Here is a 12,049-nt window from a genome sequence, read left to right as displayed (position 1 = left end):
GATTCGTAGATTCAATTCTCTTTTTTTTTTTTTTTTTTTGCAACAGTTTTACACCACATGCACTTCCTGACACATCAACTTCGGACTGGTTAAGAGAGCTGCTTGCTTGTGCCTCCCTAGAGCTGCATTATATACACTTATTAAGGAATGCTTTTTTTTTTTCATATTTTATATATGCACCCATCCATCTTTTCATGGGACATCACAGGGACAGCAGTCTGAGCAGAGTCCCAGATTCCCCTCTTGCTAGCCACTTTGTCTAGCCAAGATGTTCCCAGTCAAACATGCCCAGAACACCTCAACTCTGAGGCATTCCAGGAGGGATCCTGACCAGATGCCAGAGCCACCACATCTGGCTCCTCTCGATGTGGAGAAGTTGAGGCAGTTCTCCGAGCCCCTCCCAATGTGCCAAACTTCTCCCTCTTTCTAAGGGAGGCCCACTCAACCTGCATAAAAACTCGTTTAGGTTGATTTTACTGATGATCTTGTTTCAGACACTCAGCACAACTTGTTACCGTAAGTGAGATTTTGCCCATCATGAACGATAAAATATGGTAAATAGGCTTAAAATTCTCAATGCTATTTAATGTACAAAGTTTGTCTTCAAAGCCATGCAGCACCAAAACAAATGAAGAAGAAAGCTTAATTACCTTTATTGATGCAGCCCTTGTGAACTTAATGTGCTGCTATGAATCACATTTGTAATTGAAAAGAAAGTGTGTTTTTAGGAAAGGTGAAGGTCGTCCAAGCTGGGCTTTATTTGGCCGGCTATCGGAGCACAATGAAACGGCTTTGTTCAAAGAGAAGTTCCTTGACTGGGCTGAGAGGAAAAGGGAAGATGTTGCAGTTGAGGAAATCAAGGTAAATACTGCTTAATTAAAACAATTAAATAATTTAAACATGTATGTGCCAATTATATGTATGGCCCATATCAACTAATGACAATCAAAAGTTTAATTCCTCAAATTTAAAAAAAAATATATTTATTGAGTGATATCTCAGAGACTCTGAAAAACAACATTATAAACAGTATCTTGAGGAAATCGAGTGATTATTCAGCAAAATTAGATTTTAGTCTTGTGGTAAGCCTTGCAACTCCCAACCTCTAGTAGAATAGAGAAGTTTTTCATTTGGTTTTCAAATCTGCATAACTTAAACTGTGTATAGGTGTAAATCAAACTTTTGAAAAGTTGGTCATGGCTTTTCCCTTTTTAAAAGAGAACATGCTTCTTTTGTTTGTTTCCTCAGAATCCAGTCCAGTCCAATGTTCTAGAAATAGATCTGCATCCTTGCAATGCCAAAGACCTGTTTGACAATGAGCCAGTGGTGGTCAAGACTGTTCTGGAAGGTGTAAACGTCCAGCGGGGCCATGGTGTGGTCAGAACTGAGGACGGAAGGCGGGCAGAGTTGGCCACAGTTGCTGTAGATGCTTGGCACATCAATGAGCACAATGAAGAAGAGTTGCCCAAAGAAAGCCTTGGACAGCTTCATGAAGGCGATACCTATATTGTCCGTTGGAAGTACACCGTAACTACACTGGGTGAGTAGCCTAGAGTTAGGGTAGCCAAATACCAGGAACTTATACCAGGAACATAGATTTTAAGCTGGCTGCATCAGTGTGAGGTATCATTAGAACTTCTCATACATCAGCTTGGATGGACAAAAAATCCAGTAAAAATATTTTCTACACCTGATTGGAAAGCAGAGGAAAGCTCTGGTTGTAGAAAATTTGAAAACAAATGGCAGTTAAAATTGTGTGAATAATGTGTCTCATTAGTTGGCAAATGTCAGAAACCCGGGGAGCTGAGTGCAAGTGTTTCTGGGAGGGAGAGGACTGCTTACTTTTTCTGGCAGGGCCATCAATCGAGCATCAGTGAAAAAGGAACATCAGCTCTAATGACGGTGGAGCTAGGCAGCTTCAGTGGCTCACAGGTGAGAATCAGTTTATCATAACACATTACAATCAAGCCTTTTGCTTAATTGCAGCTTAAGTCCTGGATGGATTGTGTTTTACCAAGGACAGGTCCATCTTCAGTCCATTTATTCACATGAAAAGGATCTTAATGTGATCTTCTATATGACTGTGTCACCTTTTCCCTTGGTTGGTCCCTTCGTAGGTCAAGCACAGCAAGTCACCTGTCTCCATCTAATCCTGTACTCTGCATCCTCTTACACCATCTAACTTCATGCCGTTTATCACAATATCCATAAAGCTTCATTTCGATCATTTTTTTGCCTCCTGCCTTGAAGTTCAAACCTCAGCATCCTTCTACCAATACGGAAGTATTTACTTTCCCTCCTCTATACATATCCAAACCATCACTCTCTGACCTTATCTCCAAACCTTTTATTATGTACAGTCTCTCTGTCGGACTTAATTCCTGAACCTATCTATCCTAGTTACTCCCAAAGAAAACATCATCTCTGTTACCTGCAGCTCTGCTTCCTGTCTTTTCATCAATATTGCTGTCTCTAAACCATACAGAGACACTGGTCTCCCCACCGTCTTGTACACCTTTCCTTTCATTCTGGCTGATCACACATTACCCCTGACACTTTTCTGCACCCATTGCAACCTGATTGTTTTTTTTCACCTCCTTTCCACACTCCCCTTTGCTCTGTTGACCCAAAGTACTTAATTCACCCACCCTCTTTTGCCTTTAGCCTCACCCCTCCATATCACTTTGCCGCAACTAACCTTAATTCCTCCTCTTCTTTCCCTGGTATGCCTCCATTTCCCTAGTTTCCTCTATCTGCTTCCTGCCTTCACTACAGATCACAATGTTAGCTGCTCCGTAGTCCACGAAGATTCCTGTCTAACCTCAAATGTTAGCCTGTCTATCACCATACCAAGCAAGAATGGTCTCAAAGTTGACCTCTAATACAGTCCCACCTCCACCTTGTACTCCTCTGTCTTACAGCTCTCATACATGCCCAGGACCACTCGAGCATACTATACATACTACATACTTCCACTCAGTACTTCCTCACAATGTGCCACAGATGCCTTATCTACATCTACATAGGCACAATGTAGCTCCCTCTGACCTCCTCTGTACTAATCTATCAACATTATCAAAGCAAATATTGCATGTGTTGTTATTATCAGGACCAAAGGACTTTCCACTCTACATCCTCTTCAGTGCCCTCATCACTTGGCTTTTGCTAATATCTACTACTTCATGATCCACAATGGTTACCTCTTCCATCCTTAGTTCTCTCTTATTTTCCTCATTCATCAGCTTTTCCAAGTGTTCTTTCCATCTTCCCATTACTGATCCGGCACCTGTCGGTATATTTCCCTCAATCTTTAATCACCTGCACCTGCAGCATGTCATTCACATCTCTATTTGTCTTACCAATCTGTAGAAACCATTATCTCCTCCTATACTGTCCAACCTCTTATACAAGTCATCATACACCCTTTGCTTGGCCACCTCTACCTTTACTTTGCACTGCAATTCCCCGTACTCCTGTCTATTCTCTTCATTCCCCTAGGTGCCCCTCTTCTTCTTTGTTTACCTCATTTTTTGGTATACACTCCTACACTTCCTCATTTGATCCCCAAGTCTTTATCTTTTTTCTTTGCATATGACACGTCGGCTGCTCTCCTACCTGTCTCCCTGATCACATTAGCTACAGTCGTCAAGTCATCTGAAAGCTCTCCCTGACTACACAGAGCCTATCTCAACTCCTCCATGAAAACATACTTCTTCCTTTTTTCAGCTTCCACCAGTTTGTCCTCTCTTCTATCTTTGCGCTTTTCATCTTTCCTGCCACCAGTCCTCTTACACACCACCATTATATGCTGTCTGGTTTTACTCTCACCTTTGACTGCTTCGCAGTCACCGATCTCCCTCAGATTACGGAGATGCAGTACACCTGCCCATCTATTGAGGTCTGCACCAATTGCCATTCTGTCACCTCTCAGGATATTCCGCATAATTTCATCGAACTCACTCCAGGTTGTTTTCCTACTCTTCGAACGCATATCCCAGCTGGGGGGGACATAGCCACTAACAGCATTGAGCATTGCACCTTCAATTTCTAGCTTCAGACTCATCACTAATTGACTGTCTTTCAAACTCCAAACATTTCAAATAAATTTCTCCTTCAAGCTAACTCCTATTCAATTCCTCTTTTTTTTATCAATACCATGATAAAACATGATAGAACACATTAAATCCTGCTTCTCTGCTTCTCCTGGACACCGTATATCCTGGACACAGTATATCCATCTTCCCCCTCTGCATCATGTCAACCAACTCTCTAGCTTTTCCTGTCATGGTCCCAACATTCAAAGTACATACTCTGTCCCAGCCACTTAACTTTCCTCCTTTCTCTCTGATTGAAAATGCCTTCTTCCTTTTGTTTGTTGACCTGCTGTAGCCCATTTCAACCATTGCCTGTAGGTTATCAGCACCACTGACAGTCTCTACGAGGCCCACTACCAATTGGATGTGGAAGTCAGAGGTTTCATTTACATATTTAGTTGGGCTCAGGCTTTACATTGAATGTCCTTCGTCTCCTTGATACAACTCTTTACATTTATCCTGGCTTGGGGATGATTATGGATAACAGTAGCTTGTGCCTTCTTGGGTCTTCATGTTTGTGTGTCCTGCTATACCTGTTTGTATTTGATTTGTGTTTGTCTAGGTGTTGGTAAGTCAGGGGAAAGAGCCTCCCTGTTTCCTTCAGCTTTTTCAGGGAGGTTTGATCATCCACAAAGGCAACAGGGACAGCGGATTAAAAAATACAGGTAAACAATTGTAATGTTTTCCATTGTTCAAAGTGGAACTACCGATAAATTTCAACTGTACATCTATCAACAGTTTCACTTTGTCTGTGGTGCCCATTACGTACATAATCTGGGTTGATTGCAAAAAAAAACAGAGGATGCATAATGGGCTGTCATCCATTTGCACTATGGTGTTGTAACTTGTTTGACAAAACTGGCATCTAATCTTTTTTGATACACAAGTCACCCCACCATGCATGTTCATTCACTTGCAACCTACACTCAGCTACGCACCAAATAGCAAGCTATCAAGTCACTTAGTTAGCCTTCAATTTATTTATACCAATCTTAAGAATGGGTACACAAATGAGTGGGGTAGCTGGACCGAGTAAGAAGATGCAAACGTACCACTTTCATAAGGGATAGGGAGGAGAACTTTTTTTTATTTCTCTCACTACCATTGTTATTCAAAAAAAAACTTGGAACAGCTTTTTCAGACATAACTTGTTGAAGATATATAAAGTCAGTCTCCTATTGTTTTTATTGTCAGACAAAAATATCATAGGTTTAGTATATTTTATCTATCTGATCTTTTCAACATTTTTCAGCTGTTGTAAGTTTGCGGCATCTGCAACTTACAGTGTCAGTGCCCTCAAATTGTAGTCGCTTTCTTTCTGAACCTGCTGCAAAGAAAGAAACAATAAAGAATAAGTACAAAAAAGAATACTCAGTATATTTATAAATGAATATGTTTTGCATTTTTATAGTAGATAATTTTTGACTTGGTAATGTATAAGAAGCACATACACTGAAAAGTGTGAGCACCCTTGATGTAACAATTTTGATCTTAGATGATTTTAAAATGGATTTGCCAATCATTTAGACACAATTACATGATTTCTATATACTACCTTATTTGTTTTAGTGTAAAATACACATATTTAATTATTAAACACTTATCTCCTCTTCTCTTCTCTGCTCTAGCTGGCTGGAAGTTGTACTGTGTCCGTGGTGAAACAGAGATGGAAACTTTCCTGCTGGAGGTCATTTGCCAATGTAACAGCCTGCGTTCTCGCGCCATTTTGGTTCTTCTTAATGCTCAAGAAGGCCTACTCTACCAGTGGAATGGCTGTAAAGCACATGCCAGGAATAAGCAGGTTGCAAAAAGAGCTGTGGACACACTAATCCAAAGGTAAGACTTGTGCTGATGGTATGATAGACAGCAAACTTGTTCAGCTCGGAGTCAAAAAATTTTCCACTTGGTCAAGGTGTCCACCAGAGTTGGGGCTTAGCAGCACCAGCAGACTGAAATGTGAGGAGATCAATGAAGGAACTGAACCTTCAGTGTTCCTAAGGGCCCTGGGGATGAAAGACATTCAGGACAGAAAACCCTATGATTGTATGCTGCAAGGTTTGTCGGATATTTTACATTTCTATTCCTGTCTTTAAAAGTAGCAATGAATAAATAGTAATGTTCAGAGAAGAAGCTTATAGACCTGTCCAGACCTGTGCATTGTCTTCAGATCCAGGCAAATACAATTTCACTCCCCGGTTGTTTCGACTGGGTGCCAGATCAGGCTTGTTCGAAGGGGAAGAGCATCTTTATCCTGCCAGAATTCCAGAAGGAGTCATGGCAATGCCCTTCCTCCAAGAGAACCTGTACTTGGCACAACAGCCAGGTAAAGTAAACCATGCAAATTCAAACTAGTAAGATTAATTCTTAGACAGTTTTTTTTACAAAAATAAATTTTACAGACTAAATTAAAGACTTATTTGCAGTAATACAGTAATACCTTGACTTACGAGTTTAACCCATTCTCAGCTTGTAACTCAGTTTGCTCATATATCAAATTCAGTTTCACCATTGAAATGAATTAAAATGCTAATAATCCATCCCAGTCAAATAAGAATGTTCAAGTCAGAGTCGACCTTATTGTCAATACTGCCAAATGTTCACACATACAAGGCACTGAAATAGCATTACTCTGAGACCGACGGTGCAAAAGTACAAAAAAAACTATAATTTGTCACAGAAAATTATGATGAGTTATGCTGAGGTAGTTATGGTTATGGTGCAATTTATTTATATTTGTTTTTAAAGTGACAGTAGTACTAAGGTGCAGTTGCAAAGAAAAAAAAGTGATAGGAGGATCAAAGTGCAGTTGCATCAAAAGTTTTTTGACTGTGCATTTTTTGCATTAAAGTGAATGTGTAAGTGTGTTTGTTTGAAAGTTCTTACCGTCGGTCCTTTATGACAGTCCGATGTGTGAGTATGGGTGAGTGGGGTTGGAGGGGGAATAGCGAGGTGTGTGTGTGTGTGTGTGTGTGTGTGTGTGTGCGTGTGTGTGTGCGCGTGGGCGTGTGTGTGTGTTGAGGGGGTGACTCTGTCTCCATAGTGTATGCATGGGAGAGGGGCTCCGAATTGATACTGAAGGGGTAAACAAGGAAGAGCAGGGAGGGAATTGAGCTGTGGCAGCAGACTGAAGAAGCTGTGAAATGAGTACGAGGGATCACCTGCTGTAGATGTCGGGGAGGAACGGCATTCTTCTCAGCTGCTCTTAATATGCACTGGAGGCTCTTGCGGCAGGATGCAGTTCAGGCCCCGTACCATAATGTGATGCTGCTGGTCAGGATGCTCTCAATGTTGCCCCTGTAGAAGTTTTTCATGTAGGGGGTGGGGTTCTGGCTCTCCTCAGCTTGCAGAGGTATCAGAGATGCTCATGTGCTTTCTTGGCCAGCAACACAGTCGTCGCGGTCCAAAATGCAAACCCAGGAACTTGGTGCTGCTCACCCTCTCCACCTGGGCACCGATCATGTTCAGAGGTGTGTGCTGGAGACGTTCTCTCCTGAAGTCCACAACATTCAATAAAAATGAAATTATGATTAATCTTATATATATATATATATATATATATATATATATATATATATATATATATATATATATATATATTACATTACATTGCATTTGGCAGACGCTTTTATCCAAAGCAACTTACAATAGAGGACATAGGGACTGCAGATACACTTGCAAATACACGATGCACAGGAAATATACAGAACAGTATATTCACACACACACTGCATAGCCTAACTTGGTGCTTAACCTGATCTGGGGCATCAGCGCAGTTAAAAGTCCTGAAAGAGAAAAGTTTTTACCTGTTTCTTGAAGGTTGAGAAAGATGATGCCAGTCTTGTTGCTTCCGGAAGTTTGTTCCACCACTGAGGTAGTAGAAGTGAGAACAGTTTTGCCTGAGATCGCTTAGATCGAGCAAAAGGTACTGCTAGTAGGTTTGTATTAGAGGAACGCAGCTCTCTGCTGGGAGCATAAGGTCTTATTTCGTTCGGATATGCTGGACCTGTTCCTGAGGTGGTTTTGAATGCCAGGGTCAGGGCCTTGTGCTTGATCCTGGCAGCTACTGGTAGCCAGTGCAACTGGATGAACAGAGGTGTAACATGAGCCCTTTTGGGTTGAGTGAATACCAACCGTGCTGCAGCATTCTGAACCATCTGCAATGGTTTTATTGCACAAGCAGGTAGTCCAGCTAGGAGGGAATTGCAGTAGTCTAGGCGGGAGATGACCATGGCCTGAACCAATAGCTGTGCTGACTGCTGGGTCAGGTAGGGTCTGATTTTCTGAATGTTGTACAGCACAAATCTGCAGGTCCGGGCAATTGAAGTAATACGGTTTGAGAATGACAGCTGATCGTCGATCATGACGCAGAGGTTTTTTGCAACTTTGTTAGGGGCCACTGTGGTAGAGTCCAACTTGAGGCTGATGTTGTGATGAATTGTCTCTTTAGCTGGGATCACTAGAACTTCAGTCTTGGACAAGTTCAACTGTAGGTGGTGTTCTTTCATCCATGATGACAGTTCGGAGAGGCAGGCTGTGATGCAAGTCGAAACCGTGGCATCATGTGGGTGGAAGGACAGGTGCAGCTGTGTGTCATCGGCATAGCAGTGATAGGAGAAACCATGTGTTCTAATGACATTTCCTAGTGAGGTGGTGTACATTGCGAAGAGAAGGAGCCCCAGCACTGATCCTTGGGGTACCCCGGTGGTCAGGGTGAGAGTTGAAGATAATTTCCCTTGCCATGACACCTTGAAGGAGCGGCCAGAGAGGTAGGAGTTGAACCAGGAGTGGACGGCTCCAGTGATTCCAATGGATGTGAGTATCTTGAGGAGTATTCTATGGTTGACTGTGTCAAAGGCAGCTGATACAAGCAGTGATTTAAAAGTAGAAAACAATTTCCAAGAGTCTGTAGTGTATCTGATCTTTTCGTTGTAGTAGGCCTTCTTGGCAGTTGTCACAGAGGTGGCAAAGGACGCTAGTAGAGACTGCAGGTTTTCGAGATCTAATGGGTTGCCAGTTTTTTGCCACTTTCTTTCTGCTGCTCTAAGGGTAGAACGCAGAGCGCAGATGGGTTCCGTCAGCTATGGTCGAGGCTGGGTAGAGAGTGCAGGCTTGGTGGATAGAGGGCACATATTGTCCAGGCAGGAGCTCAGTGTAGAGCTGAGCGACTCTGTTGCAATATCTACATCTAATGAAGACAGTGTGCTGGGGGGTGGCAAGGCAGAAGTAACTGCCGATGCAAAGTCTGTGATAGACAGTCTGCGGAGATTCCGTCTATATGTGACCACAGGTGGAGTGCTGTTTGGTGACTGTGGTAGAGTGATTGTGAAATGAATGAAGAAGTAAGTGGTCAGAAACATGCAGCGGTGCTATCTTCACATCATTCACCTCACAGTTCTTAGTGAAAATCAGGTCAAGTCCATTTCTGTTTTTGTGTGTTGGGGAGCAGCTGGCAAGATGAAGGTCAAAAGCATTCATCAAGTCTTTAAAGTCGCTGGCATATAGCTTGTCTAGGTGTATGTTGAAGTCACCAAGGATGAGTAGGGGACAGTCCAGATCTGGGATGGAGGAAATAATTAAGTCCAATTCATCCACCATGGCACCGAGTGGCCCAGGTGGTCTGTACACTATAATTACAGATAACTTGATTGGAGCAGTTACCCTGATGGCATGGTATTGGAAAGAGCTGTATTCATAGTTTGGCAGCAAGGGGGTGTAGATCCATTGGTTTTGAATTAGGATTCCTGTGCCCCCCCCCCCCCCAGCTGCATTATATGGGGGGTATGTGAGAAGGATATATATATATATATATATATATATATATATATATATATATATATATATATATATATATATATATATATATATATACATATATTTGGTATATATTTACCTTGAAGATCGGATAAAGATGCCAGTGGTGGCTGAAATCGGCAGACGGAGGTGGGGGGGGGGAGTTTTTCATTTTATGCCCGATCTCTTAGCTTACTCACTACGCACTTATTGCAACACTTCTTCTTCTTTCGGCTTTTCCCTCCAGGGGTCGCCACAGCGAATCAACTTTCTCCATCTAACTCTATTCTCCGTATCCTCCTCTCTCACACCAACTATCTTATTGCTACACTGAATTGCTAGTTTAACTTGCACACTGTGCCACACCTTGTCGCTAAACTTAATTAAGCAATCAAGTGAATGCTACCCCCTTTTCAAAATGATAAAACCATCCCCAACTGGCTTTGAATGACTCTTGGATTCCTTGTCTGTTGATGTTTTGCCATTTGCTGCACCAAATCCCTGTAAATGTGTCCTGCTTTCTCACAGATGATGCTATCGGTTGTGATATCTCACCAACAACTTTCGCAAGTTGGCCACACGTGCACCTTGCTCATGTTTTTCGATAATTTTCACTGGGCTACCCAGTGCCAGACGCCCATCCAACTGTTTTGAAATGTCACTTCATGGACAGCAGCAGTTACTTAGCGTTAAATGCTTATCCCACTCGCTAGTAACTCTGATCTGGGATATTAATCGACTGAGCAACAGTTTGTATCACAAAATATTCTTAAGTTGGTGCACTTGTAAGTCAAGGTTTCACTGTACTTCGATTTTGACTGCTTTCAAATGGCAACATTACATCATGTCACCTATATATTTTAATATGCACAAGCTCTTTACCAATCAGTTGACTGGTTATATTATTGGTTCTCTAGCTCTGTTTCTGTTGGATAACCACATGGAGGTATACCTATGGCAGGGCTGGCAGCCTGATGATTTGCAGTGTACTGGTTCAGCAAAAATGCGCTGGGACAGTGAGAGAAAATGTGCCATGGAGACTGTGCTGCAGTACTGCAAAGGTCAGTGGCTCTCTAAGCCAAGTACGGGGCTTGAAAAATCTGTATAGAATATACGTTTCTCTACAATTAACATTTAAGCATTTAACCATGCAACTAATTATGATCGAGAGTAAGTTAATCAAAAGAGAAACTGTGATTTAAAGAAAAGCCAAACTACCAAAAGTAAAGAGAACAGGACATAATTTTTGGTGAATTATGGTCTTGATTAAGATTTTATTTAACTGTTCTGTGGTTGTAATAAATGGAGTGAACCTAGTCTGTTTTTCTCCTTTATCAATTTGAATGTGTTTTTCAGTAAAAACTCAGCTCATACGAAATATAATATGTATGAAAGACATGTGGCCGACAAAGCCAAAGTCTAGCAAATTTCTGTCTCATATCTACCCTCTCCTTTTTCCCTCATCTAGTACAGTACGGAAGTTAAATCTAAAAATCTTGTGATATTTTTACAGAAAAAAATTATCGGCACCCCCCTCAGGCTTATCTTGTCCTAGCAGGCTGTGAGCCTCTCACCTTTACCAACATTTTCCCATACTGGAGGACTGACCTCAGTACTGCTTCAGTGGTGGGGGACTTCAGTTTTTATTATGATGTTTGATATTGTGATATTATGATGTTTATGTCATGTCTTTGTGTTAGGACTCAGTTCATGCAATAAGCCAGTTTCCCATGACCCTGTGTACAGCATAATAGGTTTAAATAAAATTCTAAAAACTGAGTTCTGTTTCTGTTGACACAGGAATTACAAATTTAAAAGTTAATATTTGATGCAACTGTGTAATTCTGTTGGAGAAATACTATAAGTGAAGTAATCATAGGTTGCTAACCTTTTGTTTGCCTACTATTCACTACTCCTTTACCCAAGTGGTATGCATCTGTGCAGGCTGAAATTTCCAAAGGCAAGGTGATCATGGTGAAGGAGGTTCTGTCTAAGCTCAGTAAGCAGCAGTATACCATCGAGGAGCTCACCAGAGTTCCACTGCCAGAGGGTGTAGACCCCATGCGGCTGGAAGATTACCTCTCTGACCAGGACTTCAAGGTGGATCACTATCCTAATAATTTACAATTGATATAAAGATATAAAGATCTAGACATAAACATTCA

General features: G+C 41.7%; 1 protein-coding gene and 1 pseudogene across 5 annotated transcripts in view; one reads left to right on the top strand and one right to left on the bottom strand.

Annotated features, from left to right (window-relative positions):
- The window catches only part of LOC147215100 (uncharacterized), a 114,719-nt pseudogene that overhangs the window by 75,791 nt on the left and 26,879 nt on the right, over positions 1-12,049 (bottom strand). The window lies entirely within an intron of this gene.
- The window catches only part of LOC147215101 (supervillin-like), a 65,205-nt gene that overhangs the window by 51,702 nt on the left and 1,454 nt on the right, over positions 1-12,049 (top strand). For all 4 annotated transcript variants that reach the window (XM_086140109.1, XM_086140110.1, XM_086140111.1 and 1 more), the window contains 10 exons: positions 729-861; positions 1,249-1,540; positions 1,778-1,932; positions 4,657-4,759; positions 5,723-5,930; positions 6,007-6,149; positions 6,262-6,417; positions 10,802-10,945; positions 11,398-11,510; positions 11,829-11,984. In XM_086140109.1, coding sequence (XP_085996235.1) covers positions 729-861; positions 1,249-1,540; positions 1,778-1,932; positions 4,657-4,759; positions 5,723-5,930; positions 6,007-6,149; positions 6,262-6,417; positions 10,802-10,945; positions 11,398-11,510; positions 11,829-11,984 — 1,603 coding nt within the window. The remainder of the gene's footprint in view (positions 1-728; positions 862-1,248; positions 1,541-1,777; positions 1,933-4,656; positions 4,760-5,722; positions 5,931-6,006; positions 6,150-6,261; positions 6,418-10,801; positions 10,946-11,397; positions 11,511-11,828; positions 11,985-12,049) is intronic.

Source organism: Fistularia commersonii, chromosome 32, assembly GCF_037954325.1.
Source record: "Fistularia commersonii isolate RoL2024-O1a breed Wild chromosome 32, RoL_Fcom_v1.0, whole genome shotgun sequence".
Taxonomy (NCBI): Eukaryota; Metazoa; Chordata; class Actinopteri; order Syngnathiformes; family Fistulariidae; genus Fistularia; species Fistularia commersonii.
This window is presented reverse-complemented; position numbering and strand designations above follow the sequence as displayed.